Below are 26503 nucleotides of genomic sequence, written 5' to 3'. Positions count from 1 at the left end.
TTATGAAACTTTTTCTACTACGTAATTATCCTGTGTTAATAAAGTATCCCAATTCTATGCAGAGAAGTAATGAACAGCTATTACTCTCTCCCGTGTTATAGGCAAATGCTGCAAAATGAAAATCCACAGAGAATTTTTGCTTGAATAAAATGTGGTCCCTAACTCAAGAACTAGAAATTGAGTTGCATTAAGTCCCATAACTGTAGATTCAGTTATCCTGAATCATTTCAATATTAAAATGCATTCTCCCTAACACTGGGCAAGCCGATTTTAAAAGGCATGAGGAAAAATACTATTTTGAGACTAACTGCTGTAGCTCTCTGGTGCTAAAGTAGTTCAGTCTCTTTCTGTTTCTAAGTCACATAGAAAAACTGGAAACATAGTTTAAACTCACTGCAGGTGACAATAGGGCAGCAGGAGTCTTCAGGATTGACTTCGGTGACCTCATAGAAGCCTTCTCCATCACAACTGACCTTTTGTTTTTCAGGACATTCATGAGGCTGGCATACAATGCCATGTTCCCCTTCCAGGCAAATACAGTCCTGACAGTCTACTGTAAACTTCTCCCCAAACTGTCATTAAAGAAAATAAAATTAGTGATTGCACAGTTACCAATTGAAAAGAACAGAAGTAAAATCAGGAATAAAAACTTGGGAAACCATAAAACAAGCCTGCACCAGTGGAGACCGCTCTCTTCTCCCAACCCCCAACTTCTACTTTAAATCTCAAAGCATATGGCATCGTACCTCTCTTGGGATCATATCCACGCCAACACAGCCTGTGAAAATATCAAAATAAATCTCCATTACCAGTAACATACCAGTAAGAATCTCTACTATATGTTGACTGCATACAGTCAGATCTGTGTTGCATACATAAGAAGAAAACAACAAAGAGGAAGCAAACATGCATCCAAGTAAAGTGGTAAAACTCACCACAGGTTTTCACGCAGACATCCACGCCAGAGTCATACAGCATTGTTCCATTAGGACAGAAGCAGCCTTCCACTTGTTTAGTTGAAGTTTCATTTTGGTGACTATGAGACAAAATGTTCAGAGGAACACCATTACTGTCATAGGCACATAGAGGAGGACTATGCCAAATAACCTTTCACTGAAGATACAGTGGCAAATGATCTGCAGATTTGTGATTAGGGATTGTCTGTGTTTGGTCTAGCTGAACAACATGAACAGTATAGGCACCCAGACATAGGATCAACAGAATAGGGGTAATAAATTTGACAGTTTAAAACATGAAAAGAGGTTTATTTTCCTCATTCACCTGTGCATTAGATATGAATGAACAGTTGTAGAAGGTATAACTAACTAATTATTTACCTTGTTTTGCAGGTTGGCTCTTTCACAGGACCACATGCTCTGTACTCTTTTCCTGAGGTGCATTCATAAGCTGGAATGGAAGAATAAAAAGGAAGAGCTCAGTAACTGTCATATAAAAGCCCCAAGACCTTATGCCAAGAACTTAAACAGCGTTAACTCATTTTCCTATGTATCTGGACAACCTTGAGAAGAAAGGAGTAAAAATCTCAGATATCAGACTCATGTCTTTGAATGAAATTATCTTTTTGCAATTTAGCCATAGAGATAGGGCACCATCTTTACATTAAGGTGATAAAGCCAAGAGTCTACATCTTGATTACAACTCTTTTTCATAATTTCAGTGCCTTTTGCACAAGTTCTCAAAAGGGAGTATATTCCTACTCTTTGTCCTCTTTTTACTACAGCTGAAAAATAATGCATATATCACTTAATAGAGTGATCTGCTGATGCTGCAAAACACAAAACTGTCTGTGTACAAAAAACGTACATACTCATACAGATGTTTCTGGCACAGTCAACAGATGTTTGTTTTTGCAGGCTCATTTATATTTCCATTGTTAAAAATGTTAACTGCAAAATTACTTTAGGAAAGCAGCTGGTGTGAGTTATTGGTGTCTTCATTGCTTGGAAAGCAGTATGACATTACTGTTGAAACATTTCCATACAAGCTTCCCTAATAATTCAAGATAAATGGCCAAATACTTACAGCATACACCACTGGTGTGACCTCTCCAGTCAATGCATACACCTTGATCAGCACAGGTGGCAGCATAGATCTGCAGACTTGAGCATTCCAAGTCTAGGTTGGGAAGTATGCAACTATCAAAAATGCAGGCTGCGTAGTACTTCTCAGGCTGCACAAACTCATGGCATGGCTTGAACACACTAGAAACAGAAATATTTATCATTATTAGTTACTGAATGATCCATAAATTTTTCAATGTGCTTAACCTGGTATGACGTGGCAGCAGGAGATGTGGACATGGACTATGGATGAGAGATTTTTACTGAGAGCACTTATCCAGATTGTAACTTTTCAATGTATCTTAAAGTATTCTCCACTCACCTACAAAAAACACTCAGACACAAGTATTTTCAGTCCAGGAGCTACATGAATATTATTGACTGCAACCACGTGCTCCCTCTTTAAAGGCATTTTGTTTGGGTTTGGGTTGTTTTGGTTTTTTTCTGACACGGAGTTCTAAAATTTAAGATCTTTGTTTTCAGTTGGACTCTGTTTTCTGCTAAGTGAATGTGGAAAAAGGCCTAGGACAGAGGAGGGCAGAGACTGTAGAAGAAGATGAGAACATCAATGAAGGTTAACGCAGCAGTCAGAGTGTTGAAAGAAACTGTCAGCAAAGAATAACAACTAGAAAAAGTAAAAGGAGTGGAAGCAACCCATAAAGCTACAAGAAATAAAAGGTAGAAAGACTTGTAATTGAAACATTAATCCTAAAATTGCCAATTCAGTTGAAGATCAAAGGCTTGTAAAACCAAGAGGAATGTCTACCTTCCCAAAAGGATCTCACAGATGGAAGACTCTTTGCAAGGCTGTGTTGGGGTTGTGCTAGGTAAACTTGTAGGACTTAGGCCTGGAGAGCACTGTGGTTTGGAGGGATCAACAACCTGCCAGTGATCTGCCATGGTTTCACAGTTTTCTGCAATGTTTCCATTCGGCAACATGCAGTCATCCGCTGTGTTGTTATTGCAAGTACCTAAGATTGGTAAGAGGAGAAAGAATTCACTCAAAAATTTGTAATCAAATTCCATTCATCTTTGTAGCAGGGCTGTCATTACGTTTTTCTGAGAGTACAAATATTACAAGAGCAAGCCTTACCGCACTGTCCCTGAGTGTTGTTGCCAAACAGGCTGTAGGGCATTCTGATAGAAAAGGACAAGCCATTGTAGGTCACATTCATTTTTAGCTCAGGAATTTCCACAACACGATTTATGCCTGACTCATAGATGCTCACACCAAACTTTTTATAAGGTAAAGCCACTATCTGGTTGTTTACTGTCACCTAATAAACAAAGGAAAACAGAAAAGGGGCATATAATTAATTTTAACTTTAGAAAACTATTGACTGTTCATTTGCATTGCAGAGAGAATGTAAAGGTAAATAGTAACCTTTTCATTGGTATCAAATGTCCCTGTGTTTTCTTTCATGTTACTGGAAAGCCAAACTTTTCTTCTCTGAGCCAAAAAAAGCCTATCAACATCTGGTAAATTAAGATAAAATTCAGGGTTTAAACTAGCTAAATCCTAAACACTTAACAGACTCATTAGAGTGACTCTGGTATTGAGGACACCTTGCGAATACAGAATATAAAATTCTCCTAAATTCACACTGTATAAAGTTTTAATTTTCTTGGAATAAAGGGAATATGTAGGAAAGTGGAATGAAAGAAATAGAACTAAATCTGTATTATCTATTTAAATACAGTAGCCAGGATATGATTCTGTGATTCTGTGAATTAACACTACTACTTTTACTCAGCAATGGCAGATTTCTTTGCTTTGGAGAAAAAAAAGGAAGTCTAAATGTTGCGAATTTTCAACAATATGCTGCAATCTAACTTATAATATTCTCACACAGTAATGTACAAAAATAAACCAAATAAACAGCAGAAAGCTACAAAAAACCCCCCAAACACTTCTCATCCAATTTTGAAGCCCCAAAGCTGGGACATCATATTTATCAATGAAATAAACATGTAGGTGCTCCTATTCCAAAAAATTAAAAAGATGACACAAATCAAAGCTAGTAATGGTACTTTTAAAAAAGGCTTAAGGCCAGTACTTTATTGTTATGTCTGTTTTACATTACCTCCTCTCATTCAACATTTGTTGTTTCCTTTGTTACATTAATGTTAATCCTAAATCGACTTATTTTATATCCTTAACTCTTAGTAATTTGTCCACACTTATGTATTTAGGAGAGATATGGCACTGAAAATATTTAAGATTAAAAAGACAAGAAGTTGCAGAATTTTTTTCTCCCATGTTCAGAGTCAAAAAAGCAGTCCTTCAAATCAGTCCTGTTTTATAATCTACACTGTCATTGAATCTAAAACACAGATTACTTTTAATTTTTTTTTCCAAACATTGTGAATATACTTATCATTTTGATGTGATATTACTATCTGAATCAAAAAATCAATGGTAACATTCTCTCATACCGTTACTTGTAGAGTATTTGGTTTCGCTGTTGTCATCCTCACTTCCTGGGTTTCATGTCGCACAATGAGCGTTCGAGGACAGGAGACCACATCCCGTGTGTCACAATGGTAGTTATCAATGTAGACACCAAAGTTGTCAACTTTCTTATTAATCTCTTCCACAAGGACATATGTACAATTCCCTTGGTAGCTGTAGTACAGTCCATCAAAAGTCATGTAATGTGGGTCTCCCCAGCCAGTGCAGTAGCCTAAAAGAACATACAGCGAAGTTAGACTCGTATGGCAACATACAGAATCAGATCAGACTACAAACAAAATCTGTAGATGTGGGAATCATCGAACTTTAGGCATTTAAGTTTTGTAAGTGTGTTTGTCAATGCATGAGTTCATTATGTAGGAGTCACCAATAAAAAAACAGGCTCTTTCAAGGCACAGTTCATTGATGTTACTGACAGACAACTGAGAATAGGATTAACTGTACCATAGATATAGCTTTACCAATAGTCTGATCAAGTAATATATAGGTTTCTACACTATAGTCTTCATCTGAATATTTAAATCCTGCTTTGGGAGACCATTTTATTCTACTAACCCAACAGTTACATAGAAGTGATGGCAACTTAAGCAAATACTTCCATGAATCGATGAAGCACTCCAAACAGACCCATATTAGAAGACTGAGGGTCACAGCCTTGTGCAATCTTGTCCCCTGATAAATATTGTTAGTCGTGACAGTAGCATTGTTCCCACAGGAGATTAAATACTCAGCAAAATATATACTTACAATCACACTCCCAGTGCCAACAGCATCCATCCTCATCAATGACTGGCACAGGAGAAAGGTTATTGGCACAGGTGGGTTTAGGAGGTGGATTACAGATTATAGGAATCACCTGGACGATATTGTCTTCTACACAGATTGCCTTAGTGCAGTTACAGAGCCACCATGAGTCACCTTGCTGTGTTTGAAAAGAGAGGGGAAGGGGGAAGACAGAGAGAAACCTTATGAAGCAGTGAGTCTGATTATCTTTTGCAGGTTTTTAAGACACCGTATGTTTAACAACATTTTTTTGCCCACCAGAAATCTGAAAAGCTGCTAAGTGAAAAGCATTACTTACAAAAGTCAAGGCGCTAAACCGAAATGGGAATCACCTTTTCTAGTCTCAGCTATCTGAAAGTTAGATGTTGGATCTAATCTCATCACCTAGACAGCTTCTCTAAGCAACAGTGAAAGACACTGATCAATATCAATGTTCAATATATGATCAATTCCCCTCCATTAATGTTTAGAACAGATTAACAGCTAAAGCTACAGTGAATACCAGATATTCAGGGAGAAATGTCCAAGGTGATTATGTGCACGCATTGTGATTGTATGCATTTTTCTATCTTCCACTGTTTTTAAAACCATGTATAATTTTCATTCCTGCAGATCTACTGAGCAAGTTGACAGGCATCTAAGCTGTGAGGAGGCTTTAGAATTATACAAGACATTAATTTGTCTGAGTTAGAGGTGGAGGGTTCAAAAAAAAAATCAGAACTCTGAGTCAAATTTGACGAACTTTTGAATCGGGTGATCTGTTTCACAGTCCTTTCCTGAAACCAGAATATGAGCAAGTATGACTCTTTCAAAACTCAGATATATTCAACCCTCTGGTTTCTTGTTGGGCTGCACTGTAAACACATGACTTTTACCCACTCTGGACTCAGTCAAAAGCAGAAATAGAAAAGATAGTTTAGCACCCCTTAGCTCTTGGCTACCTCTTCACCAGAGTTATCCTGCAATAAAGAGAAACACTGAAAGGGGACCTAGCTCCTTGAAGAAAGCTTTTTAAAAACTATCCTTGAAGAACTAATAGCAGCATATATCAATCTGAATATCATTAGAGGTCTCGCGGATGCCCAAGAAAACAGAAAGAAATAGAACAGACTGAATCTTCCTTTTCTATCCAGTTTAATGCCTACCCCATATGTTACTAACATTGAAGTTATGTATGTAGTCTCCATCCAAATCAGAATTCTAAAAAACCTATGAAATCTACTCACCTCATAAGATTCATTAGGTAAAATAGAACATATTTTTTTAGGAGTAGTTGGTGTTAGACTTGTAGTGGAACTTGAGCCAGTAGCTGGAGTAACTGTAGAACTTCCTGTAGTGGTGACTGCAGTTGATGTTGCATTTGGTCCAGATGTACTAGTAGAGCCAGGGGGAAGAGTTTTGAAGGTAGTGGATGTGGTGGTTGCAGTGCTTATGGTAAAACTGCTAGAGGTAGTTCCTGAAGTGGTGGTAAAGGTTTTTGTTGGAGTAGTACCAGAGGTGGTGACTGGCACAGGGCTGGTTGATGCTGATGACAGAGATACAGTACTGCTAAGAGTAGACCCCAGGGAGGATGGTCCTGAAGTTGTGGTACGGACAGGGGTGGTATGTGATCCCGTTGGAGGTCTTGTGGTCCCAGTGGTAGTGGTCTCATGGATAGGTGTTTCTGTTACTGGTGTGGTGCTGGTGGATCTTGAAGGTGTGGGGCCTGAAGTGGTAGTTCTGGGGGTCGATCCTGTTTCAGTGACTTCAGTGGTGGTGACTGTCACTGGGCTTGTTGACATGGAGGATGTTGACTGTTCAATAGTGGTGCTTCTGGTAAATATTGTGCTTCCTGTTTCTGTTGTTCTAGTTGTTGGCAGTGGAGTAGCTGAAGGAGTAACTGGAGTACTTGTCTTTGTCGGTGTCTCTGGTGTTGTACCCTCTTTATGATAGGGAGAAAACACAGTATTTTAAGTACAGAAATTGCATTTTCTTCACAACTTCATCTCATTTTCTAATATGCAAATGTAATTCAACAAATATAAGCACAGGGTCTTTAGATAAGAATAAAACAGAAACTGTTTTATTAATGGTTTTTGCATCACAGAGGGATTATTAATAAAATCTCCTATATCTTCCATAGGAGACATTGATATAAACAATTGATCAGTGTCAGGTGGAAGAGCTTCTGTAATGTTAAAACTTTATACTGCAGAGAAGCGTTCAGCAGTCCTAAATCCAGGGGAATCCATTGAGTGGTCAATGCTCAGTGAACTCTTTGGTTAATTCTGTATTGGTATCTTACTGTGTTCTATGGATAGACCATTTTTCCCTGTGCTACTTCATGTGGCACATTCATACCATCACTGATTATGCTCAGTCATCTGATTCTAATGAAACTGAGCAGTTGTTGGAGACAGTATGTGTTCTATATCTAACCCCCAGAGCTTTAAGACTACTCACCCATAAGATATTTTGGGATGTTAGGAACCCCAAATTCACTTTTCTGGTTTTTCATTTTCACATGGCCAGTTTTCATTATGGGCACTAATGCAGACTCGTTTAAAATAGTCTTTGATCAGCATTTAAAACAGTGTTCAGGAAACTCAGAGGCCAGCCTCAGAGCCATCTGTTTGTGCTTTTATAGCATAATGTGACACATGGCAGATAGAGTAGTACTGTGTACATAATAAGAGTGCAGTAACAATGCTGGAGGAAGTAAGACACACTGTTTCTGCCCACAAAGTCCACAGAGAGATTCCTTCAACAAAAATTAATTTGCATCAGGGTAAGAACAGGCAAACCCCTTCATGTACTTCATGTATTCTTACAGAGGAAGATTACCTGGGATGGTAGAGGATATTGACATTGCTGTCAAAACGTTAGCTTTGTATGATTTTTTGGGAAATATACAAGAACCACATTCCTGCAGAGTATAAAAACTAAGACCCATGGTAAGCTGCCAACAAATACAAATTTCTCAAACCAACAAAGGAAAAGAAAGCCACATTACTTATTGGTAATGTAGTTGGAGCCTGAGGGGTCCTGGTGTTAATATTTATAGGAATGGAGGTTGGTGTTGGTGATCCAAGAGTAACAATTGAGGTTGTCTCCGGGGTGCTGCTGCTGGTGGTGCTGATGGGGGGCAGCGGGGTGCTGGCAGTGCTGGTGGAAATCTCCCCTGGTGGTGTAGTGGGAGTGGTTGTTGATTCTGTTGAAGGGGGTGGCGTGCTCGGTGTCGATGAACCTGGGCCTTTAGAAAGAGCAGGGGCAGAGAAAAGAGACAAAGGCACAAGATGCATGAGTGGGACTCAATGTGCGCTTAACGGAAATTGCGTGTTGGGCAGCTGCCACAGACCTACAGCACTCAGGACAGTCTTAGCACAGGAAAGGCCTCTATAACCAGCCCCAAGAAAGTAGACTCCTTGCAAATCATGGCTCTCCTTTCCTAGCAAAGAGATTACAGATGGTGCTGCAAGTTGCCTCACAAAATCAGAAAGACCTACCAGCAGGAGAAGTAATGATTTCAAGCAGCCTTGGGAATTCTATCTCTGCCTTATTACCTAAACACCTCACTAACTCATGGAGTAACAACTGAGTGTGGAACACATTTATCAGGGATGGGACTACGCCCAGGAATATGTCATAGGATTTCCCTGCAATGTAATGTCAGTCCAATGAAGGGCTTCCCACAGCGCTACTGGATGTCATCAGCCAAAGACCACAGTTCACATCAAGTGGCAGTCTGCAGACTGAAACTGTTCCAAAAAGCCTGCTAGGGGAATCCTTCCTTCCTGCTTCTAGAACCACTGCCAACCCTTAGCAGTGACAGGGAAAAGGAGGAGAAGAAATGGAGGAAAGTCGGCACAGCTGTGCTCAAACAGTGCCTAAAATACCAGTACCAAATAACAAACCCCCCCACTTCAACTGTATGCTATAGGTCCATCGACTACATTCTGGCCAGCTGAAGGATGAGGTCCTACAGCAGCAAAAGCAAGGTTTCCCATGAGTTCAGCATCTGTTTAAGCTGGACATCAGGATGAAATCTGTCCCTGCAGCCCGGTTGAGTCAGGGAAGCCAGGACCTTCTTCCCAGAACCCCTAAATTGTTATTCCTTCTGAAATAAGCAGCCCAATGGCCAGCTTTGGGCACAGGCCACTTCAGGGAATGGCCAGCAGTTACACCTATCTCTGATCCCTTATAGAGGCAAGAATAGCCTCTGAGACTAACTCAGTTGCCTAGAACATGGTGCAAATAACAGCAAAGTTGTGGGTTTGATCCATGTAAGAGCCATTCCATCTCAGAATATTCTTTCAAATCCTTCTGTGAAATGGAGGTGCTCATGAACCTCCATTGCCCCCCAAAGCAAGGGAATATATGAGAGCACAAAATGTAGAAGTACCTGGAGGTTGTAGGGTGGTGGTGTATGTTGGTGTGGGCATGGATGTGCTTGAAGTAGTTGGGGTGGGTGTTGGTGTTCCAGGAACAGTTGTGGTTGTCCCCGGGGTGCTGCTGGTGGTGCTGCTGGGGGGCAGTGGGGTGCTGGCAGTGCTGGTGGAACTCTCCCCTGGTGGTGTAGTGGGAGTGGTTGTTGATTTTGTTGAAGGGGGTGGTGTGCTCGGTGTCGATGAACCTGGACCTGTTAGAAAGAGCAGAGGCAGAGAAAAGAGACAAAGGCAAAGATGCATGAGTGGGACTCCATATGCCCTGAATGGAAATTGCATGTTAAGCAGCTGCCACAGACCTATAGCGGTCAGCCCACTCTTGGCACAGGAAAGGCCTCTATCATTAGCCCTTCATTTCTGCCCCCAGAAAGCAGACTCCTTGCAAATCCATTGGGTCATATGTCCATCCTTTCCTGGCAAAGAGACTAGGGATGGTGCTGGATGGTGTCTCTCACAAAATGAGAAAGAGCTACCAATAGGGAAGAGAAGATGAGGAGCAATGCTTTTGATCTGGCTGAGGCTTTCTGTATCTGCCTCATTATCTAGAACGTCTTCATAACTCATGGAGTAAGAGCTGGGAGGAGAAGGTGTGATCAGGGAAGGAAACATGCACAGGAATATGTTCCTGCCAGATTGTCATGTACTTGTACTAGTGTCACCCTCATGAATGGCTTTGCAGAGTACTGCTGGATGTCATCAGCCAAAGACAACAGTTCACAGGAAGTGGCAGTCTGCAGAGTGAAACTCTTCCCAAAAGCCAGTTAGGGGAATCCTTCCTTCCTACATCTATAACCACTACCAACTGTTATCACTGACAGGGCAAAGCAGGAGGAGAAAGTAAGGAAAGTTTGCACAGCTGTGCCCAAAGAGGCCTGAAATGCCAAAGTGCCAAAAAATCCAAGCACCACTCCAATTGCACAACATGGGCCCAGGAACTACATTCTCAAGAGCTGAAGGATGAGATGCAACAGCAGAAAAACCAAGATTTCCCATCACTTCAATATCTGTATAATAGGGGGCAACATTATGAAATACCTCCCAGAAACCGGTTGAGAAAGAGAAACCAAGACCTTCTCCCATGGACCCCTAAATCCTCAACACTTCTGAAATAGTCAGCCTAATGGCTGGCTTTGGGCACAGGATGTTTCAGGACATGCCCAGCAATTTACACCCATTCCCAATCCCATACAGAGGTAAAAATGGAGGTGCTCATTGAGTTCTATTGCTCCCACAGAAAAGGAACATATTAGAGCCCAGGTCAGAGAAGTACCTGGAGGTCGTAGGGTGGTGGTGTATGTTGGTGTGGGCATGGATGTGCTTGAAGTAGTTGGGGTGGGTGTTGGTGTTCCAGGAACTGTTGAGGTTGTCTCCAGGGTGGTGCTGCTGGTGGTGCTGCTGGGGGGCATCGTGGTGCTGGCAGTGCTGGTGGAAGTCTCCCCTGGTGGTGGAGTGGTTGTTGATTTTGTTGAAGGGGATGTCGTGCTCGGTGTCGATGAACCCGGACCTGTTAGAAGCAGCAGGCACAGAGAAAAGAGACAAAGGCACAAGATGCATGAGTGGGACTCAAAGTACACTGAACAGAAACTGCATTGCAGTTGGGCAGCAGCCAGAGATGGAAAGAGGTGAACCCACTCTTGGCACAAGAAAGGCCTGTATTAGTAGCACTTCCTTTCTAATCCCAGGAAAGCAGACTCCTTGAAATCTGTGCACAGACAGGGTCATGGCCCTTCTCTCCTAGCAAGAGATTAGGGATGGTACTGGAATGTACTTCTCAGAAAATCAGAAAGATCTGCCAAGAGGTAAGAGATGGAGTGGACTAATGCTTTTGATTTGGCTGGGATTTTCTATCTCTGCCTCATTACCTAAACACCTCAATAACTCATGGAGTAAGAACTGAGTGTGGAACATGTTTATCAGGGAAGGGAATATGTTCCTAGTTGACTGTTGTAGGATTTCCCTGCAATGTAATGTCACCTCTATGAAGGGCTTCACAGAGTACTGGATGTCATCAGCCAAAGACCACAGTTCACATCAAGTGGCAGTCTGCAGACTGAAACTGTTCCTAAAAGCCTGCTAGGGGAATCCTTCCTTCCTGCTTCTATAACCACTGCCAACCCTTAGCACTGACAGGGAAAAGAAGGAGGAGAAATGGAGGAAAGTCGGCACAGCTGTGCTCAAACAGTGCCTAAAATACCAGTACCAAAAAACAAATCCCCCCCCACAACAGCTGTATGCTATAGGTCCATTGACTATATTCTGGCCAGCTAAAGGATGAGGTCCTAAAGCAGAAGGGAATTATTGGTATTGGAAACAGACCTTCAGAAGTTGAAGAGGATGTAGGTGATCCAGTTGTGGTTGTCTCCAGGGTGGTGCTGCTGGTGGTGCTGCTGGGGGGCATCGTGGTGCTGGCAGTGCTTGTGGAAGTCTCCCCTGGTGCTGGAGTGGTTGTTGATTTTGTTGAAGGGGATGCTGTGCTCGGTGTCGATGAACCTGGGCCTGTTAGAAGCAGCAGGCACAGAGAAAAGAGACAAAGGCACAAGATGCATGAGTGGGACTCAATGGGCACTGAACAGAAACTGCATTGCAGTTGGGCAGCAGCCAGAGATGGAAAGAGTTGAACCCACTCTTAAAGGTCTCTATCACTTGCCTTTCCTTTCTGACCCCAGGAAGCAGACTCCTTGCAAATCTGTACACAGACAGGGTCATGACCCTCCTCTCCTAGCAAAGAGACTAGGGATGCAGAGAGAAACTGTTCCTAAAGGGCTGCCAGAAGAATGTTTGCTTCCTACACCTAGAGCCACGCCAACCATTAGCAGTGACAGGACAAAGAGGACTTAGGGAAGAATGTCTGCATAGTTGTTCCTCAAAAGCGCCTGAAATGACAGTGCCACAAAACACAATCCCGATCCAATGGCACACCACAGCTCCAGGGACTACATGCTCACCCCTGAGGGATGAGGTTTAACAGCAGGAAAAGCAAGATTTCCTTTGGGCATTGGCTGTTTCAGCACATGCCCAGCATCTATACCCATCCACAATCCCATCCAGAGGCAAAAATGGAGGTGCTTATGGACTTCCATTTTTCCAGAATCAAGGGAATATACAAGAGCACGGAATGCAGAAGTACCTGGAGGTGATGGGGTGGGGGTGTATGGTGGTGTTGGCGTGGATGTGCTTGAAGTAGTTGAGATGGTTGTTGGTGAGCCAGGAACCCATGGGGTGCTGCTGCTGGTGGTGCTGCTGGGGGGCAGCGGGGTGCTGGCAGTGCTGGTGGAAATCTCGCCTATTGTAGTGGTTGTTGATTTTGTTGAAGGGGATGCCGTGCTCGGTGTCGATGAACCCGGACCTGTTAGAAGCAGCAGGAACAGAGAAAAGAGACAAAGGCACAAGGTGCATGAGTGGGACTCAAAGTACACTGAACAGAAACTGCATTACACTTGGGCAGCTGCCACAGATGGGAAGAGGTGAGCCAGCTCTTGGGCCAGGAAAGGCCTCTACAAGGACCCCTTCCTGTCTGGCCCCAGGAAGCAGACACCTTGAAATCTGTGCGCAGACAGGGTCGTGGCCCTCCTCTCCTATCAAGAGATGGGGGTTATTGCTCTAAGGTGCTTCTCACAAAATCAGAAAGACCTACCAATAGGTAAGAGATGAGGAGAAGGATTCCAGCTTGCTCATTCTATCTACTGCTACATTACCTACAACATCTCACTAACTCTTGATGGAAAAGCTGAGAGGGGAAGGTGTGGCCAGGGAAGGAAATATGTATAGGACTTAGTTCCTGCCTGATTATCATGTGATCTTCTTCTGGATCATTGCCCCCCTGATATAAGGTCTCCCAGAGTTCTAAAGGCTGTCATCAGACAAAGGCCACAGTTCACAGCAAGTGGCAGTGCGCAGAGTGAAACTGTTCCCAAAGGCCTGCCAGAAGAATGTTTGCTTCCTACACCTAGAGCCACGCCAACCATTAGCAGTGACAGGACAAAGAGGACTTAGGGAAGAATGTCTGCATAGTTGTTCCTCAAAAGCGCCTGAAATGACAGTGCCACAAAACAAAATCCCGATCCAATGGCACACCACAGCTCCAGGGACTACATGCTCACCCCTGAGGGATGAGGTTTAACAGCAGGAAAAGCAAGATTTCCTTTGGGCATTGGCTGTTTCAGCACATGCCCAGCATCTATACCCATCCACAATCCCATCCAGAGGCAAAAATGGAGGTGCTTATGGACTTCCATTTTTCCAGAATCAAGGGAATATACAAGAGCACGGAATGCAGAAGTACCTGGAGGTGATGGGGTGGGGGTGTATGGTGGTGTTGGGGTGGATGTGCTTGAAGTAGTTGAGATGGTTGTTGATGAGCTAGGAACCCATGGGATGCTGCTGCTGGTGGTGCTGCTGGGGGGCAGCGGGGTGCTGGCAGTGCTGGTGGAAATCTCGCCTATTGTTGTAGTGGGAGTGGTTGTTGATTCTGTTGAAGGGGATGCCGTGCTCGGTGTCGATGAACCTGGGCCTGTTACAAACAGGAGGCACAGAGAAAAGAGACAAAGGCAAAGATGCATGAGTGGGACTCCACATGCTCTGAATGGAAATTGCATGTTGGGCAGCTGCCACAGACCTGTAGCGATCAGCCTACCCCTGGCACAGGAAACCCCCCTATCACTAAGCCTTTCTTTCCTAGCCCCTGGAAGCAGACTCCATGAAATCTGTGTACAGATAGGGTCATGGCCCTGCCCTCCTAACAAAGAGATTAGGGATAGTGCTGGTAGGGGCTTCTCACAAAATGAGAAAGACCCACCAATAGGCAAGATGATGAGAAGGAGTAATAGCTTTCCACCTGGCTGAGGAATTCTAGCTCTGCCTCATTACCTAAACACCTTGCTGTATCCAGGAGTAAGTGCTGAGAGTGGAAGCTGTGGCCAGGGAAGGAGTTCTGTATTATGAAAGGAGAGGAGAAACAACAGGATGAGAGGACATAGTCTCAAGCTGGGCCAGGGAAGGCTTAGTTCGAACATTAGGAGGAATTTCTTCACTTCCAGAAAGGGTGCTTAGACATTACAATGGCCTCTCTCAGGAGGTGGTGGCATCACTATCCCTGGAAGGGTTATGGAAAGACTGGATGTGGCATTAGTGCCAAGGCCGAACTGACAAGGTGGTATTTTGTCATAGTTTGGACTCAATGATCTCAGAGATCTTTTCCAACCTAACTGATTCTGTGAATATGTTCCTGCCTGATTGTGATGGGGTTTCTGTGTGGTGCAATGTCAGCCTGATGCAGGCCTTCCCAGAATTCCAGTGGATCTCTTCAGCCAAAGTATCAACCAAAGACCACAGTTCACAGCACGTGGCTTCTCAAAAGCCTGTTGGAAAGGGCTTCCTTCCTGCATCTATAACCACGGCCAATCGCTAGCACTGACACTGCAGAGCAGGAGGAGGAAGGGAAGAAATTCTGCACAGCTATGCCCAAAGACAGCCTGAAAGGACACTGCCCCAGACCAATCCCTGCTCCAGTTGCACACCATGGGTCCGCTGACTACATTCTTGACAGCTGAAGGACGAGGTCGAACAGCAGCAACAGAAATATTTCCCACGAGTTCCACATCTGTCTAAGCCAAACATGAGTACCAGCATACAGGCCAAAGTCGAATGAGGGAAGCCAAGACCTTCTCCCCAGGACCCCTGAATCCTCAACAGTTCTGAAGCAGCCAGCCCAAGGGCCAGCTTCGGGCACAGGCCATTTTAGGGGATGCCCAGCAACTAATGCCATCTCTGATCCCACACAGAGGCAGAAGGTGCCCAGGGACCTTCATTTCTCCCACAGCATGGAACAACATGAGAGCCCAGATCAGAGAAGTACCTGGAGGTTGTAGGGTGCTGGTGTATGTTGGTGTGGGCCTGGATGTGCTTGAAGTAGTTGGGGTGGGTGTTGGTGTTCCAGTAACTGTTGTGGTTGTCCATGGGGTGGTGGTGCTGGGGGGCATCGTGGTGCTGGTGATTCCGCTGGTAGTCTCTGTTGGCACTGATGTTGAAGAAGTTGTTGATAGTGTTGAACTGATTTTGCTGGTCGTTGTGGATGGTGTGGTGGTTGGGGTATGTACAGGCGGAAGACACTCTGGTCTGTTGGGGGTGCAGCACACACTGATCTCGTAATTCAGGCAGACTGGCATCGGTATTATACCTCCTATGTGCTGATCTTTATTGTTACAGATGAGCCCTGTGTTAACATCGCACTGCACGGTCTGCCCTAAATCTGCAATGGGAATGTCAGGGAATTTCTCTGCTCTGCATGAAATATTCTCAACTTTCGCACAGACCCAGGAGGAGATGGTCGTCTGAATATTCTCCAGCGTTTCGTAGTCACCACCGTTTACGTCAGAACTATTTGGGTAACTCACATCAATCCAGTCCGACCAGATGCACTCACAGTCTGGGAGGCAACAACAAGACGAACAATTAGAAACAGACGGAACAGAGGCAACAAGCTGGGGCACCTGCTCACCCATGGGTGGGGCTCTGGGCATCCACTGCACACAGCAGCACCCCTCAGACACTGCCACAGCAGTCAGCCAATCCTGGCCACAACAAAGCTCACTTGTGTGGGAAGGCCTACCCTTATTTGCCCTCCAGACCACTCTGGGCCCAAATCAGGACACAGGCACTGCCGAGTCTGCCCCTCACAGCTGGGTCAACACTGCTTTGTTTGGCCTCTCTTTTGCAAGAACCACTCACGTAAGAGCCGCTCATGAGGCAGAGCAGGACTAAGCAGGGACTAACACCACTCTCTCAGCTTGTTTTACCGTATGCACCACCTCCCTGTCTCACGGATCAAACAGACACCGGAGCGGGCATGACCACAGGGAAAGGAGACACAGGACACAAACCCCAGCAGCGCACAGACAGCTAGAGACAAGCACTAATGGCACCGCTGGGAGAACCCACTGCACAGAGCTTGTGTACATAGAAAGGGGCTACCTGCATACTGAAATCGTTTCCCCAGACCCTGAGGGGGAAAACCTTCAAAGCTTCCTACACCCAGAACTGCAGGTAAGTGGAAGCAATGGCCACAGAGACAACCCAGGCAAAAAATGGGAAGAAAGTCTGCACAGCCTGTGCCCAAAGAGGGCCTGAAATGACAGTGTCACACAACCAAGCCCCATTCCAATTGCACACTATGGGTACAATGACTATATTCTCGACAGTGGAAGGACAGGGTCCAACAGCAGCCAAAGCAAGATTTCCCATCACTTCAGCATCTGTCTAACTGGCCACCAGGAGGAAATACATCCTCGGAGCCCTGTACAATTCGGGAAGCCAAGACCTTCTTTCCCAAAGACCCCTGAATTCTTGTTCCTGCTGGAATTGCCAGCCCAAGAGCCAACTTTGGGCACAGGCTGTTTCAGCAGATGTCCAGCAGTTACACCCATCCCTGATCCCATACATAGGCACAAATGCAGGTGCTCACAGACCTTCATTATTCCCATAGCAAGGCTAAAAGTGACAAAAGAGCCAGAAAATCATTTGTTGGTTCAATCTGTAGTTGGAAGCAGAGGGGGTTTGGTGGGAATTACTGGTTTTAGGGACGTACTTCCAGTAGTTGGGGTGGGTGTTGGTATTCCAGGAACTGTTGAGGTTGTCCCCAGGGTGCTACTGCTGGTGGTGCTGCTGGGGGGCAGCGGGGTGCTGGCAGTGCTGGTGGAAGTCTCGCCTGTTGTTGTAGTGGTTGTTGATTCTGTTGAAGGGGATGCCGTGCTCGGTGTCGATGAACCTGGGCCTGTTAGAAGCAGCAGGCACAGAGAAAAGAGACAAAGGCACAAGATGCGTGAGTGGGACTCAATGTGCACTGAACAGAATATTAGACATTAGGGAGCTGCTATAGCACCAACAGGGTCATGGCCTTCCTCTCCTAGAAAAGGGACTAGGGACATTGTTGGAAGGTGCTTCTCAAAAAATCAGAAAGACCTGCAAATATTCAAGAGATTGGGCGGAGTAGTGCTTTTGATCTTGATTGGGCTTTCTGTATCTGCCTCATTACATAAAGAGCTTACTAACTCATAGAGTAAGAGCTGAGATGTGAAGCTGTTGTTAGGAAGTATATCCAGGAATATGTTCCTGCCTGGTTTTCATGACATTTCCCTGTGGTGCGATGTCAGCCTGATGAAGCAATTCTGCACATCTCCACACAGATAATGCCTCTCGTGATGGTAGCCTGAAGCATGGCCTACTTTTATCTCACACAACTGGTCATTCCAGGAATGTTGTCTCCCTCAGAAATATAGAACCCCCAAACCCGCACTAAGACTTCCGTGCAGCTCAACATATGCTATAAAGGGTACATGCCTTTAGTAGTCAACAGGCTTTTATTTCTTCAATGGCAAGGTAAAATCAGAGAGTATCTTTCTGTTAAATACCTGGAGGTGTTGAAGTTACTGGAGTGGAGACTGATGGTGTAGGTTCACTTGTGGTTGAAGTGATGTGTATGGGTGAGGTGGTAATTTCTGTTGGAATCCTGGATGTAGTGGTGAGAGGTACTGTTGTCTTGGTGGTGGTTGAAGTTGCAGTTTGTGGTGTACTAGGTGTAGGTGTAGTCTCACAGGGAATTTCTTGCCATTCACAACAGTTTACCCTGATTTCATAATTATAGCAAAGTTGCCACATAGTTACATCTTGCTCCTCATTTTTACAGATTAGTCCATACGTAACATCACACTGCACTTTCTGACCAAGTTCCTCTAAGCTCACATCGGGTTTATCCTCTGCCCTGCATTCAATTTTTTCAGGAGCTTCACATATCTTGTATCCATGTTTTCTTATTTCATCGTATGTTTCATAGTCACCACCATCTTTTTCAGGATTACTAACATCAAACCACTCAGTCCAATCACAGATTAATCCTAAGCATGGAGCTGCAAGAGAAGACAGAGATTTCACATTTGAGTTTACAGAGAACATTCTGAGAAGATCGATTTTTTATTTTCTTCCATTAAGGACTGGAGGAATGCATTGTAATTTGTCATCTTTCCAAAGAAAAGAGTTCTAAAATTGGTTCTATATTACCAGGATTTTAAGCTGGAAGTTTTGCCATCAAAATAAAATCACCAAGCTGAAACATTTAAAGGTTCTTCTTCTGTCTATACCAATCACGCTTTTGGAATTATAAAGAAATATTTATTTTTGGTTTAAATATATTTTTCTGTAGTGATTGTCTTTATTTTATTCCTCCTTTAAATATTTCTTTGACATATTTTAACGCTGACATTTTAAAACTTACTTGTAGTCACTGGATGGCTTGTAGTGGTAACTGAAATAGAACAAAAAGAGATTACTCCAACATTTGCAAGCTTTCAAAAAATATAATAGTATGTTTAAATATTCTAATTATAATTCTTTGCTGACACTACTGAGAAAATTTCTACTACCCCATTAGGATATTTGAGATGCTAATATGTTTCTCAGAGTTAGGAAGGCACCCTGTACATTTATAGTTACAATTTCTTCTATAAGAAATAAATCAACTCAAAATGTTAACAATCTTTCTTACTGTAGTGTGATAAAACTGTATTGCTCTACCTGTGTCCTAAGTATTGCTCTATCTGTGTCATCTATAAACCCATGTACTTATAGTTTCAATATTTCAAAATATTTTTCTTAAAGAAAATAATTTTTAAACAACATCTTTGTTGAAGATTTACCTGTGGTGGTAAGAGTACTGGTGGGAAATGAGGTTGAAAGGATTGTAGGTGAAGAAGGTGTTGGACAAGGGTAGATTTCATTTGGAACTACTGAACCATTTTCTGCACAAATGTACGTTATACATATGTCACCATCCTGTACTTGTGCCACAGTCTGACCCACTTCATAACTCGTTCCATTGATGACACAAGGACACCCTGCAAGAAAGAGCTTTACTGTGCAATTTTTCTACTACTGGGTAAGAGGCAAAGGCAAAATAGTTATGGAAAAGAGGCCATTTACATGAGTTAGGCATGCTTTTTCAAAGTTGTACCTGGATTTTAGATCTAATATAATGTGTTAATTTATCTTCACATTTAAAGCAACATGAGAACATATTTAATCAAGTCCTGCATAAAACGTTTGGAGGAACAGACTTAGTAATTAAGTTTTAAAGCTTTCTGAGAGAAATAATAATTGTAATTTACTATCTGACACTTTCCCATAATCATAAACTACATATTCTGGAAGTGCAAACCCTCGTAGTGAAATCCATTAGTTCAAACATAGGAGATGGGGAGAAAAACTGAAGGAACATGACATAAAGGTTGAACAAGAAGTACTAACAACAAGATTCAACAAAAACACTGCCCGATTTTCTTTGTTCAGAACTTTCACTGGCACTGGAGAGAATTATTCTAAATCAATACTAAGTATTTTGTAGAGTCAGACCTAGCAGTTTTCTAAATTATTTATGCATTGTTTAAATTATGCATTTTTAAAATTATTGTTTGTAGGAACTATGCATTTTTTAATTACTGTTTGTAGAAAAACCCAAACATTATTTACCTGTAACTGGTTTACATTGTATGGATCCTGAGGGGCCACAGACACTAAAAGAAAAATTTTAAAAAATTAAAACGTTGCTGATGTTTTATGACAGCTCTTAGCAGAGCCAAGAGCACAGAAACACAGAAGTTTGTCGCTTGATCTTGATTCACACTGCTGGATATTTTTCTGGATATAATATTCTCTAGTACTGCCTATCATCGTTTCATTCAAACTACATCCTCACTTTCATTCTTTAAGTACAACATTTTAAAACTGTCATGAAGCACATCGTGTTGCAAGTTGTGACAGTACAATAACAACTGCTTTTCAGAGCAGTGAACTTACAGCTAGAAAGGGTCACCATGTGGAGCCAGCAGGATAAGTGCTATCATCAACAAGGCTCTATGACTGAGCTGTTAGGACTCAAGTATCTCTTTCAGGGCTAGTATAGAGTATTTCAGGTTACAGTGATGTTGGAAGCCCAGTTTTAAGTGAGAATGCAAAGCAGAGTTGTCCCTCTCTTCCCAAAGAGCCGTGAATCAAAAGGTTGCTCTAGAGACTCAGCCAGGTTTCATGTCATTATGGCATTTATGTTGCTTAAAAGAATAATAATAATAATAATGAATTTGTTAACACACTTATAACAAGGCTACCAACCAGAAAACTGGATGATTATGGAAAATTATGAAATGCAAGAATATATCAGCTCTTCAACTGAAGTTGAATCTCTATTTGCTTGAAGCCCAGTAAAGTAAATGAGGGACTTAGCATACATAAATTATTTCCTGAATTACTGCAAGAGTTTTTGTAATTTTTATATACCATATTGTACAGTTTTCTTCTGTGGGTATTTCATGCCCAGGGGGAACTTGAATTCCATCGATGTAACACCAACACTGATCTTCAGGCACACATTCCTTTGTCTCTTCATTATAAATAGGCTTGTCCTTAGGGCATCTGGGGTAGCAACCTGTTGATGACAAGTAGAACGGTATAGAGGAAGAAGAAAAAGTATAAAAAGTTAACTCGGTGATAGGCTACCTTCTGAAGGAAAATGATTCTCACTGAATCAAGCATAGTGAAAGAAATCAAAAACAATTCAAATCAATGCTTGAACTTTCCAAAAGACTTAAATGGTTTTCACTGAAAATACTGGGGTGAGGAGGACTGAGTCAGAGTTTTGTAATGAAAACCAGGGAAGTTATTTTTTCCTACCTATTTCAAAATCTTGGAGAACCCCCTAATTTACATTCATTTCTGTGGGCAGCTAGTAAGTTTAAGACAAAGAAACATCCTAATTTTTCTATAGATCACTACATCAACAACACTTTTGTGAGGAATATGGAAGCAAATTCTCTAACAGACAGGGGTTTTAATACATTTATTGTAACACTAGAACTTGTTTATGTGCCTTTAGCAGACCAGGTATCTCCACCTCAAAGTGATAGTTTATCTGCACTTTTCCATACCCTTGGCCAGTCATCCAAATTCCACTGCAAGGGATTAATCAACTGTCAATTCTCACTGCATTTTTCATATAAATACACTTTAAAAAATATTATTTAATGTGTCCTGACTCCAAATAAACTCTTATGAAATCCTCTTTATACTGCCCTGGAGTTCTAAATAACCTTTAAACTGAAGTACTGCATAGTTAACTGATACTTAAAGTCACATCACACTGCCAAACTGTAATAAAGATGTCCTAACAAAAGTAGGTGGGCTCTACGTTTCTACTGAAGATAAACAACAAAAATAATTTAGAAAGAGAATTGGCTATATAATAATCTGCCTTCTGACACTTTTCAAATCTTTCTAATAGTCTAAGGCAATCTATTTTAAAACATTTGCTGATTTTTAAAAAATATTTTGGTTAGGAATTTTTGGTGGGGGTTTGGTGTTGGTTTTTGTTTTGGTTTTTTTTTTTCCCCCTTGAGTTTTGTCTTGTGGTTTCTTTTCTTTTCATTTTTTTAACAGCAGTTCAAAGCAAGATCAAGTTTGTGACATTTCTTTTCAATCCCTAAACCGGAGATAAGTGCTTCCAGTCCAGATCAAAAAGACTGCATAGCCAAAAATGTGACTGTTTTCTCCAGCTTTACCATGTGGTAAAACAGAAGACATTAGTAAAGTCATTCACATTCTTGGATCAATGCAATCACTATAACATGAAATTCCTTTTCAGTTGTCAAGCACAAGGACTTTCACCTACTAATATGGCATCTACAAATGAAATAGAAGCTCCATTAAGAATCCAATACATAGCAGCATCCGTGTGTCTTATATCAAAGATATTTTTCAGGGTACAGGTAGCAGAATGCTGCACATTAATCCCGTAAAATCAAGATGATATGATGCATAAATAGGTTATAAGTTGATGCATATATAAGGTTAAAAAAACCCAGTTATCAGAAACTTGCTTCTTTGCCATATAAAAGATTTTTCCTTCCTTGAAAAACCTTAGGAAGAGATGCAAAATAACTGTGGTGTAATAATCTTGCATGTAGGAGGATATTACCCAAGCAGAGACCTTGTTTTATGGCTGACAGCATTTTAACTATCACCCACTGATGTCAATAAATAAATTCAATCATAGGAAATATTTATGTAAGACTGGAGACAAATTAAACATAGCAGATTTAGGAACATCTCATCAAGCTGACTGGTTATTCCATACTCATTAAAAGTTACACAAAGTTATACAAAACAGGATACAAAAATGGCAAGGAATTTATTACCTTCCAGGTATGGTACTGAAAAGTTGGTGCTGACATTATTAATCATCCTGCAGGTCATGATATTACCGCCACAAGGCTCATAGTGCCACTCACACTCATTGCGAGGGTTGTAGTAGTCACAGAATATTGCTGATGGGAAAAAAGAGAAGCTGATTAAAAACAGGGTTGTCTGAATGCAGTTCTGATCAGGTCTTTAAAGGCGCAAGCTAAATAAATTTACGTGTTGAGCCACCAAAATTTCTCTTGAGGTATAGGACCTGGACTTTCTGCTACTGTGCTTAAACTTAGGATACATCAAACCTCTGGTGACTAAGATTTCTACTAGCAAACTCCTAAAACTTTTTGCAGTATATACAAAATAGTTCCATCTTGCTGTATCACATAGCCTGTGAGTCACCTGCAGCGGGTCAAGAGCAAGCATATGAGCCATTATGGATACAGCTTAAATTCACCTGAGATGACTATGGACAGAGGAGCTTTTACTAACTTATATATCAGAGCTGACTGAAACTTATAATTTTTTTTCACTGACTCCTTACACTTAAAACCAACAAATAGTCCTAATTCTGAAAGAAAATGGATTTTTAAAATTAAGAAATTTTATATTTCTGCCATTCTCAAAATTTTGATTTGAGTACTTTTTGGGTAATATTGAAACACTATTTTACACTATTTTATGATGTACTGTTGTGAGTATTAGCACCACTAATGGACACTGATTAACATACACAACATTGATTAGGTTCATTTACACAGGAGTGCTACATACTTTTTGCTAAAATCAAATTCTGAATAATTTGAAGAAATGTGAGAAGAAAAAGATAGCAGGAGTTGCAGTTCACCAATTATCAATTGGAAGGATGACTTGAAACAGAAAGGAAAACAAAAAAGAAAAGGAGAAGAGAGACAAAGGGGAAAGAGGGAAAAGTGAAAAAGGGAAAAGGAGAAAAGGAAAGAAGCCAGGCTGCATAAAAGACAATTGAAATATACAAATTTACTAGTCTTGTTTGTTCCCTGATAGGCTGTGAACATAAATTTCACTGGCAGCATGACCTTGCAGTGATAATATTAATGATTTATTTGACTGACTTTCTGACAGCAGCTAAAAAGATACAGTTGTGTTTAACTGTTACTCACGGCATATATCAGGAGTTCTCCAGAAAACACAGGCCTCAGCCTTGGCACATTCTTGGGCATAAGCAGCAACTGCAGAACAGAAGCACTCACAATCTCCACCGCTGTCACAAGAGCAGGCATCATGAACACAAGCTTCATAGAAAGGAGCTGGGTCCACCTATGGGGGAAAGAAATGATGTCCCAGTTCATCTCCAGATTAGTTTACAAATAAGTTTGAGAGCTCTTGAGACATGGGAATTCAGTTGAGCAGAAATGAGACTGTTTCTAAGAATTACCAAATCACAAACAAACATTTACAGGCTTGAAGCTGCTCGATATATTTTGGGTAATAATAGACTTAAAAATACAGCACCTTCATAATTTGCTATGACTGAAAAAATTAAAAGTCCTTGGCAGTGCCCACATTTTCTAACAGAGTTCCATTTTAGTGCCATCAAATCCAAGTTGAAATGATGCCAGTGAATTCTTTTCTTCTGTCAAGCTTTGCCAACCAAGTGGTGAGCAGTGTAAAAAAGGCTGCTCTACACAGCAAATATGAAGTAGATAATTTTGTGCTTGTCAGTATTTGAAGTGTATCCAATGACAAATTAGCAAAGCATTTTTTTGCCTGGGATTGCAAGAGGAGAAACTTAGACTGGATTTTAGGTGCTGAAGTGATCCACATGGAAACATATAATAAGTTAAACAAATTGACAATTATTTGTGACTTTTCTACTGTGAGTTAAGAACAAACTCTGTATGCTATGGCCATTTGGAGGCACAGTACCAGCAGCTGCCTGTCTAAACTGCGTGATGTCAGTGGTCTCCAAGGAGTTCCCTTCTGTGGATTGAATACTACAAAAAGCAGTAGTCTCTTCACCAGCACCCTTTCAAGTATAGTATGCATTTCTGTCAGGAGATGGGTCTGATGACTGCAAGGTCTTTCAGAACTTATAATACTGTCTGTCTCTCAACAAGAGGTGGTGCAACTGCAGCCAAACACAGACGTAGACGTTAGATTTATGAAGCTGACTTGCAAAGCAGTAGCAGTGAAGCTGTGGTGATGAGTATGGGTTTGTACAGCTGGGGCTGCCACCACTACTGACACAGTCCCATTGCCACAGAGGCTCAGCCTACTTTGACTAAGGCTTGCTGAAATGTGCTAACACCTGTAGCTGTACTGAAGACTTAATTCAAGATCACTCTCTTTAACCATCTCTTCATTAATTTCTCATGGTCTCCTGCTGCTGCAGTAACAGAAATGCACTGTGCTGTCCCATCATCTACTTCCTTCTACAAACCTTGGAGTGACAAATTTTGAAGACTTCGCTCTGGATGATGCTGCATTCTTTCTCTGCCCAGGACTTCCGATGTGGTTTCATATCACAAGGCCTAATCTCTTGTGTGACATCTGGGCACATGGGAGACTGTTTCCACGAATTCCCGAACTTCAGAGCATTGGGCTCCTGCAGTCCACTCCTTGTTGTAAAGTCATTGTTTGACTTGTCATCGAAGTTGCCACACAGACCACACACTTTGCCCTTGAAAAGAAAATTGACATATCCACAGTTTTTAGATATACCATGGAAGTGAGAAACAGGGTCTGGTAAAGTAAGAGCAAAACACTGACATTAAAAATGACAGCTGACTGTCTGTGTAAATTATCACTTTCTTCTTTATTCCCAAATCACTTGCACAGAAAATAAATTTTTATTTTTCTGTGGACTCAGTAAATTATTCAGTTGCCATGTCTTCCTTCCTTGAAACCAATTATATCTAGTGTATATATTCCTTATCTCTGTCTCCATATCCACTTCAAACACTAAAGAGTGTCCAAGCCTTTTTCAGCTGAGAAGAATTAATTTATTTTCCATTCTTCTCCATTTATCATAGCTCAGCTATTAATATAAGCCTGAGGTAATTCAATTCACCTCAAAAATGTTTTTTTAAAAAGCCTCTAACATAACGAGCACTATTTCCTCATCCATGGAAAAGAAATTACAGGGACACATTTTAATTGAAAGAAAGCACTTTGCAATCTACCCTCAGTAGTGAATTCTTGGTAGTGCTATTTAAGGTCCATCAGCTCCTCAAGATATAGTACATCCTTGTGTATACGATGCCTCAATACTCTCCAGTTCAGCATGGTGATTTTCAGAAACCACAACCATCTCCATACAATGCATAGGGAGTTTGGTTTAAACAAAAGGCTGAGATTGCATTTAGATTTCCAAGTGCTTTTCCTGTCAGTTTGCATCCCTAAATTACTTTAGATAGTTGGCTGTCAGTGTTCACAAACTCAGAGTTCATTAGATGTTTAGCTCTACTGCAGTACTATGCTATGCATTCTCTGCAATCCACTGTGATAGACTGTAAGAAACCCCAGTGGCACCT

General features: G+C 41.8%; 1 protein-coding gene across 1 annotated transcript in view; it reads right to left on the bottom strand.

The window, feature by feature from the left end:
- MUC2 (mucin 2, oligomeric mucus/gel-forming) overlaps positions 1 to 26503 on the bottom strand; it is a 49133-nt gene that overhangs the window by 5797 nt on the left and 16833 nt on the right. The window contains exons 23-46 of the mRNA XM_050335820.1: positions 25411 to 25650; positions 24131 to 24287; positions 22994 to 23122; positions 21081 to 21228; positions 20277 to 20320; positions 19448 to 19645; positions 19027 to 19056; positions 18167 to 18661; positions 17344 to 17529; positions 15616 to 16185; positions 12889 to 13107; positions 11032 to 11265; positions 8330 to 8569; positions 6564 to 7258; positions 5302 to 5476; positions 4518 to 4765; positions 3175 to 3358; positions 2848 to 3052; positions 2044 to 2222; positions 1517 to 1519; positions 1338 to 1407; positions 936 to 1036; positions 747 to 778; positions 395 to 572 (exon numbers count right to left, since the gene is read on the bottom strand). Coding sequence (XP_050191777.1) covers positions 395 to 572; positions 747 to 778; positions 936 to 1036; positions 1338 to 1407; positions 1517 to 1519; positions 2044 to 2222; positions 2848 to 3052; positions 3175 to 3358; positions 4518 to 4765; positions 5302 to 5476; positions 6564 to 7258; positions 8330 to 8569; positions 11032 to 11265; positions 12889 to 13107; positions 15616 to 16185; positions 17344 to 17529; positions 18167 to 18661; positions 19027 to 19056; positions 19448 to 19645; positions 20277 to 20320; positions 21081 to 21228; positions 22994 to 23122; positions 24131 to 24287; positions 25411 to 25650 — 4960 coding nt within the window. The remainder of the gene's footprint in view (positions 1 to 394; positions 573 to 746; positions 779 to 935; positions 1037 to 1337; positions 1408 to 1516; positions 1520 to 2043; positions 2223 to 2847; positions 3053 to 3174; positions 3359 to 4517; positions 4766 to 5301; positions 5477 to 6563; positions 7259 to 8329; positions 8570 to 11031; positions 11266 to 12888; positions 13108 to 15615; positions 16186 to 17343; positions 17530 to 18166; positions 18662 to 19026; positions 19057 to 19447; positions 19646 to 20276; positions 20321 to 21080; positions 21229 to 22993; positions 23123 to 24130; positions 24288 to 25410; positions 25651 to 26503) is intronic.

The sequence above is a fragment of the Myiozetetes cayanensis genome, unplaced genomic scaffold, assembly GCF_022539395.1.
Source record: "Myiozetetes cayanensis isolate MyiCay16 unplaced genomic scaffold, myiCay2020 scf6-25, whole genome shotgun sequence".
Lineage (NCBI taxonomy): Eukaryota > Metazoa > Chordata > Aves > Passeriformes > Tyrannidae > Myiozetetes > Myiozetetes cayanensis.
This window is presented reverse-complemented; position numbering and strand designations above follow the sequence as displayed.